At 44.3% G+C, this 22,382-nt stretch overlaps 1 protein-coding gene across 3 annotated transcripts in view; it reads left to right on the top strand.

The window, feature by feature from the left end:
* Positions 1-22,306, top strand: part of KMT2A (lysine methyltransferase 2A) — a 34,066-nt gene extending 11,760 nt beyond the window's left edge. For 2 of the 3 annotated variants that reach the window (XM_042831888.1, XM_042831887.1), the window contains 24 exons: positions 388-508; positions 1,279-1,392; positions 1,723-1,907; positions 2,171-2,344; positions 3,149-3,259; positions 3,492-3,565; positions 4,034-4,227; positions 4,618-4,724; positions 5,265-5,402; positions 5,504-5,662; positions 5,954-6,071; positions 6,156-6,234; positions 6,489-6,649; positions 7,138-7,323; positions 7,609-11,920; positions 12,724-12,804; positions 13,242-13,306; positions 14,099-14,269; positions 14,822-14,896; positions 15,181-15,355; positions 15,712-15,819; positions 16,342-16,425; positions 16,670-16,799; positions 17,730-22,306. In XM_042831888.1, coding sequence (XP_042687822.1) covers positions 388-508; positions 1,279-1,392; positions 1,723-1,907; positions 2,171-2,344; positions 3,149-3,259; positions 3,492-3,565; positions 4,034-4,227; positions 4,618-4,724; positions 5,265-5,402; positions 5,504-5,662; positions 5,954-6,071; positions 6,156-6,234; positions 6,489-6,649; positions 7,138-7,323; positions 7,609-11,920; positions 12,724-12,804; positions 13,242-13,306; positions 14,099-14,269; positions 14,822-14,896; positions 15,181-15,355; positions 15,712-15,819; positions 16,342-16,425; positions 16,670-16,799; positions 17,730-18,005 — 7,398 coding nt within the window. In that variant the 3' untranslated portion in view covers positions 18,006-22,306. The remainder of the gene's footprint in view (positions 1-387; positions 509-1,278; positions 1,393-1,722; positions 1,908-2,170; positions 2,345-3,148; positions 3,260-3,491; positions 3,566-4,033; positions 4,228-4,617; positions 4,725-5,264; positions 5,403-5,503; positions 5,663-5,953; positions 6,072-6,155; positions 6,235-6,488; positions 6,650-7,137; positions 7,324-7,608; positions 11,921-12,723; positions 12,805-13,241; positions 13,307-14,098; positions 14,270-14,821; positions 14,897-15,180; positions 15,356-15,711; positions 15,820-16,341; positions 16,426-16,669; positions 16,800-17,729) is intronic. The other variant, XM_042831886.1, reaches the window with a different exon arrangement.
* The last annotated feature ends 76 nt before the right edge of the window (positions 22,307-22,382 follow it).

Here is a 22,382-nt window from a genome sequence, read left to right as displayed (position 1 = left end):
TGGTACTAATTGTTTTTACGTGCTCTCTACTACATTGTATTCAAAGTAGGAAAACTGATAAAATACAGTGTTGTATTTTAAGTCAGAAGAAATGCTACAACTAGGCCTTCTTATGTGAAGGAAGAGGTGGTATTTTCTGAAGTGCAAATATGAAACTTTTTTTTTTAAGGTTTTGTATTTATTTTTCCTTTCCTCATATCAGCGCCATCTTACCGTAAAGGGAGGGAGCTCTTTTTTTAGTAGTGGAAGTTCTGGTATTTGAATCTCGTTGTTCTGTCATGTAAGCTTTCAGCTTTCATTTAGTAAGAAAACCATTACATTTATCATTAGAACAAAGGAACAAATGCCCCTGGATAAAAACAAATAACAAACACATCCTTCTTCCAGATATGTACCAAATGTGTTCGCTGCAAGAGCTGTGGATCCACAACGCCAGGCAAAGGGTGGGATGCTCAGTGGTCTCATGACTTCTCACTGTGTCATGATTGTGCCAAACTCTTTGCTAAAGGTACGTAACGTTGTAATTGTTTATGGTGAGCGCCTTCTCAGATGCTCTGTTTCTAATGGTGTCAGCATGAGTTAAAATGAAGGCCTGGTGAGCTTGTCACTGGTAAAGACCTGTGAAACCTGGTGTCGGGCCGAGAAGCAGAGCATAGTTTGAAAGCTCTGTTCATGGGTTTCACAGTGCATAGCAAAAGTCACTGCTGCAATATTGGGAGAGTTTGAGACTTGAAAAATTAAGTGCCATACCATAGAAAGCAGTTATTACAGACCTGCTGGTTCAGGGCTTCAAGCAGCTGGTGAGGAAAAAAGTGTTTTAAAGGTCTCCTGACTTAAAAGCAGCAGATTTCCTATTGTAAAATAATAGTTTGTTCTTGTGTTAGTTGTGAGGCCTTTGAATCTAGGAGGGATCACTCCAGGGAGAAATCTTGAGTATCCCTTCTACGTTCTCACCTGTGTGTCATCCTTGTCGTTTTCATTCTACTCTGTAAAGCTAAGTAGTACCTCCTTAGTCTCACTACCCCACATGCCTCCCCTCCCTGGAAAAAAAAAAACAACAAGCCCACAAGGAAGGATAACTGGTCTTTCAAGCAGGTTGTTTTTGTGGCCATTGTCTTCAGTGTTGTAAAAGTGGCTGCAATTGTATTGGCAGCTTAGCAGTGGGAGGTTTCAGAGAGCTTCTTTCTTAGCACACTAGTAAGTAACCATCTAGCCTTTAAGGTGCATGTGACTGTTGAACTTCTGAGTAAAAGCATGCATCTCGTTTCTTGTTTGCAGGGAATTTTTGTCCCCTCTGTGACAAATGCTACGATGATGATGACTATGAGAGTAAGATGATGCAGTGTGGGAAATGTGACCGCTGGGTACACTCCAAATGTGAAAACCTTTCTGGTAAGACAAATTCTTATCTCCTCAGCTCCTAAGAACACGAGGCAGCTGCAGACAAGTCCAAAATGGGATCGCTTTGGTCTTTCTCCTCGAGTGTTGCATTAGCACCCTCGCTTGTGATCTGCCTGAGAAACACCTAACTAATATCAGTAATAACCTGAAAGCTTAGGACTCACTTCAAATGCAGTTACACGAATGAGTTACACAAGATGCTTTAGTTACATGAAGGGCATCTGATGTAAACAGTAGGTGCTGTATACAGAGTAAGGCTTTTCCCCACATCTGTCCTTGACTAAATTAGTAGAGGTTGTTCTTTTTTCTTTTTGTCTCCAGATGAAATGTATGAGATACTCTCTAACTTGCCTGAGAGTGTAGCATACACCTGCATTAACTGTACAGAGCAGCACCCTGCGGAATGGCGTCTTGCACTGGAAAAGGAGTTGCAGGTTTCTTTAAAACAGGTTTTAACAGCCCTGTTGAATTCTAGAACCACCAGTCACTTGCTGCGTTACAGACAGGTAAGCTGAAGCCTGAAATGTAATCAGAAATAAGACTCTTGAAAAAATGAGTTTGATCCTTATGGCTGACCACTGCCCTGCTGTATGCCTTACAGATCAACAGCAGAAAGCTGTTATTTTTGTCCTTCTCTTCTGGACAGGAATTGCAAACTTGAGACTCTTTCATGTTAATGAGAATCTGTATGCTTGTGAATGTGCAAGGGCAACATGGGTAGCATCCGCACTTCAGTAGCCAATATCTGTCTGTTTCTTGATACTGACAGGCAGCAAAACCACCTGATTTAAATCCTGAGACAGAGGAGAGTATCCCATCGAGAAGCTCTCCAGAAGGCCCTGATCCTCCTGTCCTAACAGAAGTCAGTAAACAAGAGGAGCAGCAACCTCTGGATATGGAAGGAGTGAAAAGAAAAATGGATCAAGGAGGTTACATTTCTGTGGTATGTCGGAGTTCCAGTGCTCCATTCTAATAATAGGTTCTATGGACTGCTTAATGACCCGTGGTATTTATAACTGAGCATGCTTAAGCCTTTTCTTTATGAACGAGGAAACAGGCTAATATACTGCTAAAAATAATTCTGTCTGGCACTCGTGTTAGTGTTGGCCCAAAGACGTGTAATTTACACTGCTGTGTGCCTCTCTTTAACCAGCAGTGATACTGGGTTAAACTGCTTTTGCTCTTAGTTATTTATGGTCATGGAAACCAAATAGGACATCCTTTATCTGCAGATTCTAACAAAAAGCCCAGTGAAGTAGCACTGACAGTAGTCAGCTGGAAGCCAATAAACTCATGTTGTGGAGGTGTGATCTCTTCAAGGATCGTTGTTCAAAGTGTTGACCAAGTCAGTTTAAAAAAATGAAAATACTTTCTCCTTCCTGCAGAGCCTGTAATCTTAAGGGGGTTTGTGTGTAAAGAAGTCCCACTGCAAACGTGCTGTTGCCAGATTTTGGCCAAATGCTTGTGAGGTAGCTAATGTAGGAGATGTGAAGTGTGTCAGCAGTCAGGTTCTGGTTAAAGAAAAGAAGGGAAAAATGACAGGTTGGTTTGTGCAGCCATTCTGCCAGTTAGTCTGCAACTGCACAGAGCTGCTTGCTTCTTTATAGCCAAATTCTTGCAGGAGTCAATGCTCTGGTTCAGTCCTTTTGTCACCTGAAGTTCACCTGTTGCCTTAAAAGCTAATGGATGATGAAGCTGTAACAGGAAACAGTCTTGCTAATAAAACAGTGTTGTGCTTTTCTTGCAGCTGGATTTTAGTGATGATATTGTGAAGATAATTCAAGCAGCAATTAATTCCGATGGAGGGCAGCCAGAAATTAAAAAAGCCAATAGCATGGTCAAGTCCTTCTTTATTCGGGTGAGTGGGACTACAGGTATTTTGAAATCTCCTTTGTTTCACACTGCTTTGTAGCAGTTGGAATCCAAAGTGTCCATCATGCACATTTCTGAGAACAAAATAATAACTTGTCAGAGTTGTTAATGTTAATGAAATCTCACTGGTTGTGCATTTATAGTAGATCTTGGCTAAATTTCTTCGAGTTTCTGGGTACCTTGGATAACATTTCTAATGGAATGTTGTTTTCTTTCAGCAAATGGAACGTGTTTTTCCATGGTTCAGTGTAAAGAAGTCCAGATTTTGGGAGCCAAATAAAGTAACAAGCAAGTAAGTAGTTGTCCTGTGTCTGACTGTGACACTGTATGTGGTTTGACAGCTGTCCAAGCAAAAAGTATTAAGAGAGCCTGTTTGTGAGGTTGGCTTTTTATGATAATTATGATGCTGGCTTTAAGAAGTAATTGCATTTTTTTGTACACGCCACTGTTCTGAAGCAGAGAAATCAAAAGTGTTACTTAGAAATAAGTATGTTGTGTGTTGGCTGGTCAGTGCTCTCCTTTCTTATCGCTCCTCTCCCTCATCTCATGTTGCCCCTTCATCTGTTATCCTCCGAAGAAACACGGCTACATCACAAACTTTAAATTTAAAATGATTGCTCACAGCCTTTGTGAGAGCAGGTGTAGACTGAAAGTGATTAAAGGAGTTGTTACAGTATGTTGCATGTCTGTAGCGTTCATATACAGTGCAGGAGTTCATCTGGTGCAGCCAGGTCTAACAGCTGGCTCCTTGTGTCTTCAGCAGTGGTATGTTGCCAAACGCAGTGCTCCCTCCTTCGCTTGACCATAATTATGCTCAGTGGCAGGAGCGTGAAGAGAACAGCCACACTGAACAGCCTCCCCTGATGAAGAAAATCATTCCAGCTCCAAAACCCAAAGGACCTGGAGAGCCGGATTCGCCTACTCCTCTACATCCTCCTACACCACCTATCTCTGGTAAGAAAATAGATTGCAGCACTGTTAGCCCCAACCCCAAAGTGCTTCGCTTTGAGCCCTCTTGTCATAGAGAAGGTGGTATTGGTTCTTCATGTGACTGAGGAATTGTGGAGACCCGTGAGACCTGAAATCATTCAGAGGCTGTTACATATTGATATGTTTTTGAACAGAGCTTTGGCCTGGAAACACGTTTTCACCTGCCTCTCTTTCCCCCAGACGAGGGCTGTGTAGAGGCAGCTGTGTGCTTTTCCTTGCTTTACGAGCTGATTATTCAAACTCTAGGCTGCTATTTGGCTTTTCTGCCCTGTTCGCTTACTGAAAGTTCTTCCGGATAAATTTTGTCCTTCCTGACCTTCAAGAATGAAAAGCATTCTTTCTTTTAACGCTAAGGTTCTGACAGAAGCAGAGAAGATAGTCCTGAGCTTAATCCACCTCCGGATGTAGAAGACAACAGGCAGTGTGCCTTGTGCCTGAAATATGGTGATGATAGTGCTAATGTGAGTATCTGGCATGCACCCGTTTTGATCGTAGCTGCCTTAAGCAGTGTTACAAATGTAGTACTGTGAATAGGCCAGATGAGGGGTGAAGCAGTTTGGTTTTTTGTTTGTTTTTTTTCTTGGCATGCCTTCTTTGGAACAAAAATGACCTTTAGCTGTCTGTTCTGCTGCCTAGAAAGTAGCGTGGTGTTTGTTAGACGTGTCATGAAGAAATTCACCATGTCACTTTGCATCAGTATGTGGACTGTGTGCATTTCTTACACTGAAGCCTCTTGCCATTTCTTCAAGAATAGAATTTTTTTTCTTCTTAAGGTTGCTTTTTATATCACGTGTGCTTAGCTGCAGTTTTCTCTGCCTACTTAATGTTTGTCTTTTAAACTCTGAAAGTAATGCTGTCATGTTAAACTTCCGTTGGGGAAAGCTTAAATCCAGTGCAGCTGAAACCTACGAGGCTTTTTGTGCATTGCTGTGTCTTGTGGAACATTTTGGGGGGGAGGGCAAAAATGGAAAAAAGAAAAAAGGTTTCCTGCCATTCCCTAGGATGCTGGACGCCTTCTCTATATTGGCCAAAATGAGTGGACACATGTGAACTGTGCTTTGTGGTCAGCAGAAGTATTTGAAGATGATGATGGTTCTCTGAAAAATGTGCACATGGCTGTGATCAGGGGAAAGCAACTGGTGAGTCTATGTATCCTACCACTGCAGAGGAAAACAGCTGGCAGTTATTGGTGCCTGATTTTAGAATAAATAAATGTTTGCCTTTGTTTTTGCTTTTGTAGAGATGCGAGTTCTGCCAGAAGTCAGGTGCCACAGTGGGCTGCTGCCTCACCTCCTGCACAAGTAACTATCATTTCATGTGCTCACGAGCCAAGAACTGTGTTTTTCTGGATGATAAGAAAGTTTACTGCCAGAGGCACCGTGATTTGATCAAAGGAGAGGTGAGAGTCATCTTTCACACTTGCTTTGTCCTGGAGGTGGGGACAGCCTGTAGCTATAAACATTTCTTAAGAGTTAACATTGAGTGTGTTCCTTATGAAGGAGGGCCTGACCACAGTGCTGTTAAATCCAAATTTGTGATATCACTGTCATGAGGAAGTTTGTCAAGAGGTACTGTGTGCTTTGAATAGCAAACTGAAGACCACACTGAGGACATAATAAGATGGGTTGCATAGCATATTTATAGTGGTTCCTTTAAACTTACTGGGATGTTTTGTGGGTTCTTGCTCCAGGTGGTTCCTGAGAATGGGTTTGAAGTTCTTAGGAGAGTTTTTGTGGATTTTGAAGGGATCAGTCTGAGAAGAAAATTTCTTAGTGGCTTGGAGCCAGAGAACATCCACATGATGATTGGTAAGGTCTAGTTCCTGAACACTTGTTTCGTCTTTGGTGCTGGAGTTTTGTTCATGGAACTTTTCTGCTCCTCTCTCTGCTTAGGTTCAATGACGATAGACTGTTTAGGAATTCTGAATGACCTCTCAGACTGTGAAGATAAGTTGTTTCCCATTGGCTATCAGTGAGTATAAGCTGTTTTGTGACAGTGTCTTTTACAGTGTCAGAAGTCAAACCAGCACTGAGGTAACATAGGTAGAAATCAACTGCAGCTTTCATAAACTGTTAACGAATCTTGTGACTAAGCTATCTGTGTTGTATGTTACACCAGAAAGCCTTCATCCTGTGTAATTTCAAGAAAATGAATATGTGAAATAATACCAGGGCTTACTGGACTGTTGAGTGAATTATTTTACGTATGTCTGAATTATCTTCCAGGTGCTCCAGGGTGTACTGGAGTACAACAGATGCCAGGAAGCGCTGTGTGTATACCTGCAAGATCATGGAATGCCGACCGCCAGTCGTAGAACCTGATATCAATAGCACTGTAGAACATGATGATAACAGAACCATTGCCCATAGCCCAGTTCCCCTTACAGGTAATGTTTGAAGGACTTTCTTAAGGTACATATTTTCTACATGTATTTGCTATAGTGTCTTCTTAGCAGAAAGTCAGGTAGTAATTAGGACTTTTTGGTTTTAAATCTGATTTGGACCAGAACCCCGTTTGTGATTCCAACGTTGAGTGCACTGGCAGCTTGATAAGCAGAGATTATGGTAGTAATGCTTTCTAGTTTACAGAGCTGAGATTTTTCTAATGGTCTGAAACATCAAATGTAAGTTCTAGTGTCAGTGTTGGCATGTAATTTGTGGGTCAACAGGTAACATGTTGATAACAGGTATTTAACAATGTTCTTGGGGGAAAAAAACTACATCAGATGGCAAGGAAGCAGTAGTGTTTGACTTTGTATCAACAAATGCCCTGATTCCTCATGTGAAACCTGAAGGCAGCATATGCTTAACCAGATCATGGCATGTAGGATTGAGTGATGACTTACACTGTTGTTTCTCTTTTATGCAATGACAGAAACTCTATTCAAAGACAGCAGAAACACACCTGAAATTGTAAACCCACCATCTCCAGATCGTCCCATGCATTCTCAGACCTCCAGTTCCTGTTATTATCCTGCAGTCTCAAAGGGTCTTAGGATCAGGACACCAAGTTATCCATCCGCACAGAGGTCTCCTGGCTCTAGGCCTTTACCCTCTGCAGGTATTTCAAGCATTGTTGGGTTTGATTGTTGTTTTGATCTTGTTTGCTTTGGAGATACTGTCAGTTGGTTGGTTCGATGTCTTTTTTTACTGCATTCAGAACATGATGTTTATTTTTGTTTTTCCAAAGAACGTGGAAAATGTAAATAGGTTTTGAGAGAAGGAACCTTCTGAAATATATGTAGTGGAGATGACCTGTCAAGAAATGTGTGATTGAAACAATTAGGTATGTATTGATTGTGAAGGATTCCTATCTCTTAACAGTCTTCTTGTTCTATTTTCTCAGGAAGTCCTACCCCAATGACCCATGAAATAGTTACAGTGGGAGATCCTTTGCTATCCTCTGGACTTAAAAGCATTGGTTCTAGAAGACACAGCACTTCCTCATTGTCACAGCAACAGTCAAAACTCCGGATGATTTCACCTACGCGAGCTGGGAATACTTACTCCAGGCACAGTCTGTCTTCAGTTCCCAGCATAGGGTCCTCTTCAGAACATGAACAGACTACAAAAACTGCTGACCACTTTGTGGGATCTGTGAATTCAGGTACCACAAGTGCTCCGGTTCAAAGCTGCTCTTCAAGTTCAGGCTCCCAGAAGACAGCAGCTGCAAGTGGAACTAAAACTTATCAGCTGGATGCATCTCAGTCTACAGAAGGAAAACATCCTGGTAGTTCGGATTTGGTTGCCAAAAGCACGCCTTCAAAGGGAGAGAAGGTGAAAACGCTGACCTCAAGGGACCCAGATTATTCAGCTCATAGTTTTTCTTCTGGAGGAAACTCCAAAGCATCAACTCAACCAAACAGTTCATCAGGCACAGAAATAAATGTTAAAATAGGAACCTTTCAAGAATCTGCAGGATCATTTTCTTCTAAAGAAACAGTATCCTTTCCATCTTTGCATCAGAGAGGCCCAAGGAAAGACAGAGATCAGCACTTGGAATCTGTACAGCCAGAAAAAACTGCTTCAGTTGATGAGATAGATGCAAAGATGCTGAAGTCTGCAGGAGTAAATAGCAGATCTCCTGCAGCAAGCGAGCAGGTAGTTTCTGCCACCAGAGACAGGCGTCAGAAGGGGAAGAAGATAGCGAAAGAGAGTTTTAAAGAGAAGCATTCCTTGAAATCTCTCACAGATTCAAGTCAGGCAGTAGGCAGTGATGAAGGAAATCTGACGTCAGAATTTGGTAATCAGGGTTTGGTGACTGAACAAATTAGTCAGAGGTTGTGTAATAATATTCCTGCTGAAAAAACTGTTGAGAAGTCTCCACCTTCGCAGGGGTCATCTAAAGGTTCTGTAGTGCTGCCTGAAGTGGCCCCTAAGGAATCACAGGCACCTAGAAAACGCACCGTCAAAGTCACTCTGACTCCTCTCAAGATGGAAAGCGAAGGCCAGTCTAAAGCTGCACAGCAGGAAGGTGATGCTGAACCTCAGCCTGCAGGGACAGAGCTTGCCTCTTCAGCAGAGCCCTCCTCCAATTCTGAAAGCCCAGAAGATAACTCTGTAGTTCAAGGAAGTCCAAATAAAGCACCGACGCAGGAATCTGAAAATAATGCATATGAAAACCTGCCTGTTCAAGATAACAGCTTGATGCTTCAGGATGGGACCAAAGCTCAAGAAGAAGGCTCATACAAGCGGAGGTATCCACGGAGAAGCGCTCGGGCCAGGTCTAATATGTTCTTTGGACTGACTCCTCTGTATGGTGTGAGGTCTTATGGAGAGGAAGACATTCCATTCTACAGTAACTCAACAGGGAAGAAGCGAGGGAAGCGGTCTGCAGAAGGACAAGTGGACGGTGCGGATGATTTAAGCACGTCAGATGAGGATGACTTGTACTACTATAATTTCACCAGAACGGTGGTTTCCTCCAACCCTGAGGAGAGGCTTGCATCCCATAACTTATTCAGGGAGGAAGAGCAGTGTGATCTTCCAAAAATCTCCCAGCTAGATGGTGTAGATGATGGGACTGAGAGCGATACAAGTGTCACAGCCACAACTAGAAAAGTAAATCAAGTAACTAAAAGGAGTGGTAAAGAAAATGGAACGGAAAACTTAAAGCTGGATAGAACTGAAGAAACTGGGGAGAAAGTACAAGTCACAAAAAGCCCTGCTGTCCACAAAACCGATCCAAAGATGGATAATTGCCATCCCGTGAGCAGGGTTAAAACACAAGGTCAGGATTCTCTGGAAGTTCAGCTGAGCTCTTTGGAAACGGGCCGTAGGGCTCATGCAAGCACACCTTCTGATAAGAACTTGCTGGATACTTTTAACACAGAACTTCTGAAATCTGACTCTGACAATAACAACAGCGATGATTGTGGAAACATCCTCCCTTCAGACATCATGGATTTTGTACTGAAGAACACGCCGTCCATGCAGGCTTTAGGAGAAAGTCCAGAGTCCTCCTCGTCTGAGCTTCTCACACTTGGAGAAGGTTTAGGCCTTGATAGCAACCGGGGCAAAGACATGGGTCTGTTTGAAGTGTTCTCTCAACAGCTGCCAACAACTGAGCCAGTGGATAGCAGTGTTTCTTCGTCCATATCAGCAGAGGAGCAATTTGAATTACCCTTGGAACTTCCTTCTGATCTCTCCGTTCTGACTACTCGCAGCCCAACGGTGCCCAGTCAAAATCATAACAGACTTGCCGTCATTTCAGAGTCTTCGCTGTCCTCTTCAGGAGAGAGGTCAATGCTGGCCTTGCCCTCCACAGAATCTGGGGAAAAAAGAGTTACAGTCACAGAAAAATCCACCTCTAGCGAGAGCGATGCAGCTCTTCTGAGTCCAGGAGTAGACCCGAGCCCTGAAGGGCACATGACTCCTGACCACTTCATCCAGGGTCACATTGATGCAGAGCATATAGCCAGCCCACCCTGTGGCCCGGTAGAGCAAGGACATGGCAGCAACCAGGATTTAACTAGGAACAGTGGGACTCCAGGTATCCAAGTGCCCGTGTCGCCCACCGTTCCCCTGCAGAACCAGAAGTACGTTCCCAATTCCACGGATAGTCCCGGCGCCTCTCAGATTTCTAATGCTGCAGTACAGACAACACCACCCCACCTGAAGCCAGCTGCAGAAAAGCTTCTCGTGGTCAATCAAAATATGCAGCCACTCTACGTCCTCCAAACGCTTCCCAACGGCGTTACTCAAAAGATACAGTTGACACCTTCTGTGAGTTCAGCACAGAGCGTAATGGAGACGAATGCCTCAGTGCTGGGGCCTGTAGGGAGTGGGCTCACACTGACCACAGGATTAAATCCAAGCTTGCCCTCATCTCAGTCCTTATATCCTCCCACTAGTAAAGGATTGTTGCCCATGTCCCATCACCAGCATATACATCCCTTCTCCACAGCCACTCAGACTGGCTTCCCACCAAACATTGGCAGTCCTTCGCCAGGTCTCCTTATTGGTGTGCAGCCACCCCCTGATCCTCAGCTGTTGGTGTCTGAAGCTAATCAGAGGACTGATCTTGGTACCACTGCTTCAACACCAGCTGCAGCCCTGAGCAAGAAACGGCCAATATCTCGACTGCAGTCAAGGAAGAACAAGAAGCTGGCTCCCTCTGGAACCCCTTCTGCAATAGCTCCTCCTGATATGGTCTCAAACATGACTTTAATTAATTTTGCTCCTTCCCAAATTTCCAACCACCCGTTGGATTTGGGAACCATTGCGAATTCGACGTCCCACAGAACCGTCCCCAATATTATCAAAAGGTCCAAGTCTGGAGTAATGTATTTTGAGCAAACCTCTTTGCTCCCCCAGAGTGGGACTGCAAGTGCAGTTGGCACATCTCCTAGTGTTATTGGGCCAGATGCTGGTCACCTTCCAGCAGGGCCTGTGTCAGGGCTAGCATCAAGTTCCTCGGTACTGAACGTGGTATCCATGCAGGCCACAGCAGCCCCTACCACCGGTGGGTCAGTTCCCAGCCATGTTTTGGGACAAAGCTCAGTGACGTTAACTAGCCCTGGATTATTAGGGGACCTTGGTTCCATAAGCAATCTCTTGATCAAAGCTAGTCAGCAAAGCCTTGGTCTTCAGGAGCAGCACATGACTTTACCACCAGCTTCTGGGATGTTTTCACAACTGGGAACATCACAAACTCCATCTACAGCAGCAATGACAGCTGCGTCAAGCATCTGTGTTCTGCCTTCAGCTCAGACTATGAGCATGACAGTTGCCCAGTCATCTACAGACCCGGAAGGCTCTTATCAGCTTCAGCATATGACACAACTCTTGGCCAGCAAAACTGGGATTGCTTCCTCACAGCTGGACCTCGGTGCAGCTTCAGCCACAGCTCAGCTGTCAAGCTTTCCACAGCTGGTTGATGTTCCCAATAGTACCAGACTGGAACAAAACAAGGTTTCCTCATCTGTGCTGCATGCCAGTTCAGCATCTCCTGGAGGCTCCCCGTCGTCTGGTCAGCAGTCTGCAAGTAGCTCTGTGCTTGGCTCATCGAAAATGAAACCGAAAATCAAACGCATTCAGCCGTCTTTGGAGAAAGGGAATGGAAAGAAGCACAAAACTTCTCACATGTGGACCGGTTCCTCTGAAGCACATGTTCCTGACAGAGGGACCACTGCTGCACCCCAGATCTCAGCTGCACGGTAAGAGAAGTGCTTGCTTTGCTCACCTGTGAGATTTTGCAGCAATATGAGAGAGAATGTTGCATCTGTTTCTATAGCAGATTTGCCTTTTGATTGATAGTTTCTGACGTAAAACCTCACCTGGCTTTGGAGAGCAGATCTCTAAAGAAGTTCTTAGAAGTTCTCTCTGGAAAGGGAAGGCTGAGAAACTTGAGCCTTTTAGGGTTAGGAGGTTAGGAGGACTTCTATTCCCTGTTGGCACCTCTGGCAAATTAAGGACTGCACCCCTTATTTCAATTCTGGCTGTATTAGAGATGGTCCCAAATAATTGCTGGTGCTAAAGAACATCAGCATTTTGGTAACTGAGAAACACTGGACGTGACTTCTGTGAATAAGTCTGCTTCTTAAACTGCTGATTCAGAACTCTTTAGACAGCTTAACCTCTTAACATAGCTTTTTGTGCATGTGTGTTGTTGATTACTTGCCAATTTGTTTCAGACTGTAAATAATTGCTGTGATTGTGTCAGTGTTCATCACTTGAGCCCTGAGGTATTGCTTGTGATTGCTCAGAATTGTTCCTCTTGCAGCCAAACTTACCCTTCTCCTTCCTCTTCAAGTGCACGACTTGAATCTCACGCAGTGCTGGGAATGCGATCTGTTTTCTCGTGTCACAGGAGCAGCTGTTGTTACTCCTCTTGTAGTTTTGCTGATCTGCTGAATCAGTTGTTGGAACTCCCAGTAGATCTGTTGCTGCCTTCCAGTCTCATTGACAGCATGCACGATTTGGAAGGTAGTTTGAATGTTTCTAACTCTGTTTCTTCCAGGACTCCTGCTGTGAAGACAGATGTGCAGGATGCAGCAAGCACAGATCAGCCATCGCAAACACAATGTGGCCAGTCTACAGGGTAAGCACGAAGCACACCTTTGCATCAGGTTTTGGTGGCCTGATCTTAACAAAATAAATTAAAAATTGTCTGGAGAATGCAAGGGGTCTTTGCTAACAGATTTATCTTGGCAGTTTTCAGTCTGGAATGAGCAGTCACGTTTTTTATTTGTTTATTTTTATTTCTTTTGATATAGCTGTGGGAAATGCATTTCTTGGGCAGATCATGTGTTAGCATACACTGTATTACAGAGTAGGACTAATGAGAACAACACAACAGGTTCTGTTGAACTAGTCTGCTATCTGTTGACTGATGGACAGCACAAAGATAAATGCCACTGAACAGAATCCTCCTGTTCATTGCCAGATGAGCTTACGTTAAAACACATTTAGCAATGGTTTCAGGTGTAGTAAAATGGTTATGAAGTATTCTTCATTTTCACTTCCTTCCTTCTGAAGGCAAACGGCAGTTCTCCCAGAATCTCAATCAACACAGACCTCAACAAGTGAGCAAGAAGATGCAGGTATGTTGCTTCTTCGTGTGCACCAGGCCTTGGGACTCTCCATGACTGGGAAATTCGTACCTTGTTGTTCTAATTTGTCTCTCTTGTTCTCACAGAAAAAAATCTCAGAGCTAATAGTCTTGTTATTCATGCCTTGAAGGGAGGAAAGGTTTGTTCACTATTAATGAAATCTGCTCCAATAGTTGTTTCTATTCATAGCTTGTGGCAATTTCAGTACGTGAGGTTTTACACTCTCACTGCAGTGCTATCTAGAGTTTTTTTCCTTTGAGTAAAATCTCTTTGACATCTCAATTCTTAGAAAGTATATTTTAGTATGACTGCCAGATATGAGAGCTCCTAGGCCTTTTTTGAGTGCTTCAAAGTAAATCTGGAAATGTAGATTCTTGTCTTACATATCTTCCCAGTCCAGTGTCACTTATATACAATTGCAGTACCGTGAATAGTTCTCACAAATAAAATAATAAAGAGTCTTTCTGCTCTTTGTCATTACTGCAAATCATGTCCTGTGGAAACCTGGTTCTCCTGTAATGGCTGTTTAGAAGCTACTAATGTCATCTGTTGTTAAAACAGCTTCAGAATGGATAGATTTTGTTTCTTCACCGAGATGTGAATGTTGGTAAATTCGTATGAGTCCTTACCTGAGTGCAGTTGTAATTTGAGTTTTGTAGGTTCTTCTTAGCCACATTACTGACCTGCCATTTGACCACTGTATATAAGTAATTGATTCAGATGTGGAAAAAAAGCTTCTTTCTGCTTAATTTCCACCTTCATACTAGCTTTTGTCTTTCCTAGGCTCAAAAGCTATTGAGGAAGAAGAGAGCACCTTCAGCTCCCCACTTATGTTTTGGCTGCAGCAAGAACAAAAGAGGAAAGAGTGTCTTGGTGAGAAGAAACCCAAGAAAGGTTTGGTTTTTGAGATCTCAAGTGATGACGGCTTTCAAATCTGTGCAGAAAGCATTGAAGGTGAGAACTGTGCTTTTATTGTTATGCTGCCTTTGACTTTCCCTGCCAGAAGTAAAATTGTGACTTCTGAGAGCGTTATTTATTTTCGCAGACCTTTAACTGAGAAACAACTTCTCCTAATGTACAGCCCTAGAACAGTCCTAGTTCATAATAATGCATGGTTTCTGTTGAAAAATGTGATGTCACTATCCCAATTTTATCTGTTGACCAATGGTTTGAACCATGTGTTGGAAAGAAATGGCACAACTCAGTACGACACCTAGACTTGTCCTACAAGAACTGAAGAAACTCATTTCCCTTTCTTCCACAGCGAAGTTTGGAGAATTTATAGTCCATAGGTGGAATGAAAGCTTCATGTTCTCAGTTTATTTGATTTAGATATGAACATTTTATAGGAAAACAGCGTACTGCACACGTACATAAAAGTCTGCTGATGGTGCTGATGGAAATCAGTGTGCCAACACTGACAGCAGGGCTGTTGTTACAGCACTCCTCGGTGCCCAGTGCTTGTTTGCTCCTTCACAGTTCTGTGCTCTGTTTGTGGAATTGCAGATGCCTGGAAGTCACTGACCGACAAAGTTCAAGAAGCCCGCTCCAATGCCCGCCTGAAACAGCTGTCATTTGCAGGTAACCACCAGTGCCACCACCAGGGTTAATGTGCTTCTGAATGTGTAAGAACAAACAGCTCGTAGGACTGCCTTCAGAATTTCAGTTGAGCTGCTGTTTTTTTTAATGGAAAATAAATTCTCCTAATGAATTGATTAAAATTGCTTACCTGGAGTGTTAGCTAGTTAACACAGTGCTGCTGGGAAAATTTCAGGCTAGCACAGGCTTTATTTAATGGGCTGCTGCTCCCATTCCCAATATGCTTGGTCATTTTTGCCATTCTTGTGCTCTGTTTCCTGTTCCAGGTGTGAATGGTTTGAGGATGCTGGGGATTATCCACGATACCGTTGTGTTTCTGATTGAGCAACTTTATGGAGCAAAGCACTGCCACAACTACAAGTTCAGATTTCATAAACCAGAGGAGGCCAATGAACCTCCTCTGAATCCACATGGCTCTGCTAGGGCTGAAGTCCACCTGAGGCAAGTGTGAGCTTTGCATTTGTTAAGGTTAACAAGGACACAAGCAGGAAATCTCGAGAGTGCTGAGAGCTCTCAGTTTATAAGTAAATGTAAGCAACTTTCTCCAGTAAATCAGCTATATTGCATCTTCTTTGTCTGCACCTTTTGTTGTGTTTCTTTGTTTAATAAAACTTTCCTGGCTGGTGCCTTTATTCACAGTTCTCAGAAGCTCTTGTGTGTCATCCTGATGCATTAAAAGCTGTGAAAGAGGACAGACTGGGGAAGGTGTAAAACAGTAAACATGCCAAGCTGTTCTGCCAACCAAATGTTTGCATTAATTTTAGTTAGTAACACAGACTTCCTTTGTTAAATTACAGGAAATCTGCATTTGATATGTTTAATTTCTTGGCATCTAAACACCGACAGCCACCAGAATACAACCCAAACGATGAGGAAGAGGAGGAAGTACAGCTGAAATCAGCCCGGTATGCAGTAGGGTTTAAAGGTTTAAGGGGGGGAAGATAATGCTGGGGTGTTAAAACTGAGAGATCGGCTTTCGTTACACCTTGTTATTTTTTGAGGTAGTGCTTAAGACTTCAAAGCTACCAAGCCCTAGGAAAACAAGGGAGGTTCCTACAGTCCTACACCAGCTGAAGGCGGTCAGCCAGACCAGTTGTCTTTTCTACATTTCTTTTTCCTGCTGACATGAGACATTTTGATGATAACTTGAGGAGGAAAGAAGTTATCTGCATTGAACTTGTAGAAAAGATTGCTCGTTAGCAATCAGGATACAGGATTTAAAGATTGAGATACAGGATTAAGAACAGCTCTCCATTCAGTCTGTGTGTGTGTGTGTGTATATTTACATTACACTGAATTTTGATGGTGTTCTCAGCGGGCTGTGGTGCCACAGTGATTGAATGTTTGTGTCTTGGAAACTATCCCAGATAAATACATGGCATGGGCTCTCGTGGGTGTCATCACTCAGTGGTGTCTCTGTCTTCCAGGAGGGCAACAAGTATGGACCTGCCAATGCCCATGCGATTCCGACACCTGAAGAAGACTTCCAAGGAGGCAGTCGGTGTCTACAGGTGTGGTTTTGTTCTGACAATCTAAACTTGATGTCTGGGACAGAGGAAGGTAAAAACTGAAAACCTTGCTGACAGCTAAGGCAGTAGGAGAGACCTACTGTTGTTCTCACTGGCATTACGTTGTGGAAGTGTAACAGTACTACTGTGGTCCCTATCATGAAATTTGTTTTCTGCAGTGCTGGTGCAACATTTTTGACTTTCACTTGTGCTGTTTGAATACTCTCTCACCCTGTTGCTTTTCTAGGTCTCCCATCCACGGCCGGGGCCTGTTCTGCAAAAGGAACATTGATGCAGGTGAGATGGTGATTGAATATTCGGGCAATGTCATTCGCTCCATCCTCACTGACAAACGAGAGAAGTACTATGACAGTAAGGTGAGTTAAGGGCTTTCACAGAACTTCTTAAAAAGCATTATAAGCCCCTTTCCCATTCAGTCATCCAAGGAAACGGGGCAGACAGAGAGCTTGGTTACTAACGAGGCTTTGGGATTCAAGTTGTTTGTAACAAAAACGTGTGCTGAAGTTTCGAGTTCCAGAGCCAGAGTAGTGCTTCTCATGGGCAGGGAATGGAGGGAAGGTGAAGTTGATTTTTATGGTGCCGTGAGTTAGAGAATCTTAAACAGTGAAAGATCTGTGCTGTGCCAGAGGAGGTGTCACAGGTGAGAGCAGAGCTTGAGCATTCACAGCATAAAGAAGTGTGTAAACCAGAACCCTCAAACAAAATCAAGAACTGATCAGTCCTCCAAATTAAAACTTCTTTGTTGCATAGTAACCTCCCTGCTACAAATTGCAGTTGTTTCATGAAGCTTTTGGCATTGCTTGGGAGAAGCATTTTATCTAAACGAAACCAGGCCAAGTATAATCACAGAATATTTAGAGTTCTCAAATGCTTTTAGCGTTTGTATTAGTGACCTGAAACAGTTTTCAGTGCAAAGTAGTGATGTATATAGGATGAGATAAATCACTGTGAGACATGACTGGTGAGATTACTGTGTAGGGAGAGGAGCCTGGGAGAACTAAGAAGTGGCCCTGAAGGTAGGACAAGCATAGAGCATGTGAAAACTGCATTTGAAACATCAGGATTTGGGATTCATTTCCTCCCATGGGCAGGGAAACGTATCAGTGTGGTCTCACCTTGCAGCTCCAAAGAGCAAAGGGTTGAAATAACTGAAGCAGGGTTGCAGATATTCTGAATGACTTGACTCTCAGCACGCAGCACGTTGCAGTAATTAAGCTGAGCTGCCCATTAGAGCAGCTTTCTCTCAACTTCCCTGGTGTAACTGTCTGTCTGCTCTCTGTGTGTAGGGGATCGGTTGCTACATGTTCCGCATTGACGACTCGGAAGTGGTGGATGCCACCATGCATGGGAATGCAGCCCGCTTCATCAATCACTCCTGTGAGCCCAACTGCTACTCTCGGGTCATCAACATCGATGGCCAGAAGCACATTGTCATCTTCGCCATGCGCAAAATCTACCGGGGGGAAGAACTCACCTACGACTACAAGTTCCCCATTGAAGACGCCAGCAACAAACTGCCCTGTAACTGCGGCGCCAAGAAGTGCAGGAAGTTTTTAAACTAAGAACTTCCGCGAGCTGCAAGCGAGCCCTGAAGGGCGTGGGGCGAACCAAAGCTAACAGCGACCCCCTGCCCTGCCATTCGTGCAGGGAGGGGGAAGGACAGAGGCAGGAATGAAGATCGGCTGGGCTCAGGGACCCAACTGGCGGCTGTGTTTCTCTGTCAGAGTCCACATCTTCATGTCTTGCATGCGCACACTTACCCTTACGAAAGACACGGGCGACTGGAGAAGATCCTCAGTGTGATTATGTTTTTGCTATTCTCTTTCCCACCCCAACCCTCCCCCCCCCCCAGAATTTGTTTCTCAGAACGGGGCTAATGAGTGGGAGTGGGGAGGGAAGGCAGACCCGCACCCAAGTACAGAGGACTGATGGCAGATCCATCCCTTTGACCTCTCTTGGCTCAAAGAGGTGAATGTGGAGCTCACGTTTTCGTTCGGTTGCTGTGTCATTAGTTTCCATAGCACAGTACGTGACTGCGCTTTTCTCCTAGGGAGAGAAACCGTACCCCACCGACCAGCTACTCTGAGAACTTTGTGAGTGTCTGTGGTTCCTTGTGTTACGCATCTCCAAAACACTATCTGTGAGTTGGTTGGTGTGCTGTGTGGTGTAGGTGGCTGCTGTGCCGTGTGGCTCCGGCTTATCTGCTTTAATCTAGGAAGACTGAATGGGGGAGAGGGTCGTACAGCAGCCAGAAGTCAAGTGAGAAGGGTTTGGATAGTGTTTCACTCTGAAATTCCAGCTGGAGTGCAAAGGGAATTCCTGGCATTCCTTAGCAGAGAAAGGGCTTGTGCCAACTGGTTACAGAGCTGTAAATCTTTGTGAGCAAAGGCTTTCTTTCAGCAGCACCCTCCCCCTGCTATGAAGGAGGGAAGCAGTCTTTTCCCATGCTTCTGCCTTTGGAGGCTGCCTTTCTCCTTTGACCTAGGGACCGAAGGGCTCCCCTGCCACCGTGGGACTGCTCCCCAGGGAAGAAAGCAGTGGTGGGAGCTGCTGCTGCTGTTGGCTGCAGAGCAGGAGCTGGGAAGGGGGGATTTGTGTGCAGCCCCACTGAACAGCATCCTAGGGAGACAAACAAGTGGTTCTGTAGGCGCGTGCCTGTCTGACCTGCAGTCAGCACGTCGTTTCGTAATCTTCCATGAAAGGCACAGGAAGAGGCACCAAAATGGAGTGTAAATTCACTGAAGATGCAAGGCCAAACACTAACCAGCCTCGTGGACTCCGTGCAGCACTTAAAAATGCACAGGAAACAAATGGGCGATTGGCACGGTTGAAAATCACGGTAGCTGAAGAGTCAGACTTAGTCAAAGTGAATCGAAAGACACTATTGTCCTGGTTCAAGTCAATGCTCCTCCCTTTTGGGTCTGCTCCACGCCTCCAAAAATTAAAAAGAAAAAAAAAAAAAAAAAAAAAAAAAAAAAGAGAAAAAAAAAAAAAAAAACAGAAAAAAGAACGAAAGAAAAAGCCCCAAGCCTAACAAATTGAGACATTGGATTTTACTCTGTTCTGTTTACAGTTTAGTATTTAAGGTTTTATAAATGTAAATATATTTTGTATATTTTTCTATGAGAAGCACTTCATAGGGAAAAGCACTTATGACGAGGCTTTTTAAACAGTGGTATTATCCTAATTTAAAAGAATCTGTTTTTAATAATTTTTTTATTTTCATAGGACGGTTATAGGAAATATCTGGCTGGACACAGTCTGAGCCTTTCTCCAGAGAGAGGGGTACACTTTATTTTTATTTTTTAATCTTGTTCTGCCTTTTTGACTTCGGTAACTGTTTCTGTGAGGTTTGGCTGGACCTTAAACTTGGATTTTCTTGTCAAGATGGGGGCAGGAGGGAGAATTGCCTGGCTTTGGAGGAGTTGTTGGGAACTCTGAACAACTGCTTGTGCCCCCAGGCGGGAGGCATGATTCTGCCTTGCCACACACCAGTATCCTGTGTGTATTTAAGGAAAAAAAGAGAGAACTGACCGTAAATAGCTTCACCCCTTTTGCCTGGTGTTCAGAATGAGCATTTCAGTGGGAAGCGTGGCTCTTCTCACCCTGAAGCGTGGGGAGTCGCAGCCCTGGGGGCAGCGAGGGGCTCTGCTGGCCCAGCCTTGTGGCACCTGTGGGGTCTCAGCATCCCTTTCTGTCCACAGCAGCTTCCCCAAGGGAAGGCCCTGCTTTTCTGCTCTGGGGGAGCCCACATCTTTGCAGACACACGAACGCAGTCCTGTGGAAATGTAGCGGAGCAGTAGGGCCCCAGAGCTCCACCCGGGGCAGCGCGGGGCTCCCACCCGCCATGCACTCCTCATCCCCGACCCAAACACAGAGTGGATTTTCCTTGGAGCAGTAAACTCTTGAAGCACCCTTGCTTTTCTGAGCTGGACCTGTGGGTAGGCGAGCTGGGAAAGGCTGCTGTGAAACAGCATCAGCAGCTGGTAGGGAATGGAGCAAACTGAGCGATACCCCGGTGGTCGTGATCTCACACTCCGTTATCTGTGCTCTTCAGGCCCCACGACCTCTTCCTCTGACCTGGGAATGAAATACAGCTCTCACAGGGTCAGGAACTGCTGGTTTCCTTTCTTTATTGCACTGTGTGATTATTATTTGGTAATAACTGTTGAAAGAAGAATCCAATCGAAGCTGCATTTGTTACTGAAATGATTTGATGCACTGACAGTTTGGGAACGCACATAACCTTGAGAAGGCCAAACAGCATGTCTGGGGGGGGGAGGAGATGTCGGCCCTGCTCCACGGACACGGCTGCTCTTTGTCCTTGTTCTGTTTTGGACAGCAGTGCTTGGTTAAAGCCAAGAACGGTGCGCAGGTTGCACAGCTCAGCCCGGTCCCTCACGGCCGCGCTGTGCAGTTGGGAGCCCCAGCACCGCTCCTATAGGAAATGCTGGAAGAGAGGGGTGGGCAGGAGAGCCGTGGGACCCCCCCAGGAGCTGAGCACCAGGAAATCTCCTCCTGTGAGGACCGGCCGAGCAGAAAGGGTCCTTTAGACCCGGCTCGCTGTTCGCTTTGCTGCTATACCTGTGGCGGCCGCCGTGGCGGCACCGCCGTGGCCAGTGAAACTGTCTGTACCCAGAGAAGGTGAGCTGTGCTGCTGGGCAGGGCCCCGACCCGCTCCCAAAGCCCAGCGTGGGTGCTTGAAGGAAGGCAGGGAGAAGCCTTGGCAGCTGCTGTGTGTTTTCCATCAGGCACCACGCCGCGCGCCCTGCCCTGCCGCTGAGCGCAGCACAGCTCCCCAGTATATGAATGTATATTTTATAAGGACTGACACAGATCATGATATCTGAAAAAATACTACAAAATGGAACCTTAGGGCGTTTATTTTTATTTGTGCAAACCGACTTTTGGGTTTTTTTCTTCTTTTTCTTTCTTTCTTTCTTTTCGTTTTTGTAAAGGAAAAGCGGGTCATTGCAAAGGGCTGGGTATCTTTCTGTTAATTGTTCCTTCTTTCGTTTCCAAGCAATACCAGGTTCTTCAGCGAGATGGTCTTTGTGCAGAATCATGCCATTCAAACCCATGCTACTGGTCCACACTCAACACCTGCAAGTTTTTTTTAATAACTATAAATACGATATATATAGGAACTAATATAGTAATGCACCGTGTAATGAAGCCTAGTTCAGTATCGGTCCATGGCTTTTAATTCTCTTAACACTATAGATAAGGATTGTGTTACAGTTGCTAACAGGGGCAGGAACGGCGCAGGCTGTGCGTTCCCAGGTGGTGCCTGGATGAGGGCTGGGCGATGGGAACGGGCGGCCGGGGGCTTTCCTGCCCTGTATTGTTACCAGTCAGTACTTGTACAACTTGGTTTCTTCCTTTTTTTCCTTTCCTTTTGGTAATGAATGTTGGGGTACCACCTGCATATAGGGAAAAACAACGTGCTCTGTGCTTTCCTGGTATCTTTTGAACAAGGTACAGTAGCTTTTGTCTATCAACCGAGATCTATACTTGTGGTGTTTCTTTTATTGAACTTAACGGTCTCTTTAGTAAATACAGGTAGGTGAATAATTGTTTCAATTAAAGAGAAAAAAAAAAAAAAAAAAAAAAGAAAAAAAAAAGAAAAAAAAAACTCCGCCAAGTTATGTTCTAGGATTACATTTCCTGACAACTTATCATGTATAACAAACCTGTATTTTATTTCCTTGTGTTCTTCCGAGCTTCTGGTTTTCTTTTGGTTAAAAAAAAAACAACAAAACAAAAAAAAAAACCAACGTGTCTAAAGTACATCAGTGTTAACTCCCTGGCACAGGGAAGAAGGAAATACTTTAATAGTTAATTAAAAAAAAATAATAATAAATTGCTGAAAGCTCTGCAAAAAGACTGAATGTAAAAAAAAAATAAAAATAAAAAAATAAAAAGTGTACATAGTTGTA

The sequence above is a fragment of the Centrocercus urophasianus genome, unplaced genomic scaffold (assembly GCF_019232065.1).
Source record: "Centrocercus urophasianus isolate 14NV4802_14NV808 unplaced genomic scaffold, USGS_Curo_1.0 seq_37, whole genome shotgun sequence".
Taxonomy (NCBI): domain Eukaryota; kingdom Metazoa; phylum Chordata; class Aves; order Galliformes; family Phasianidae; genus Centrocercus; species Centrocercus urophasianus.
This window is presented reverse-complemented; position numbering and strand designations above follow the sequence as displayed.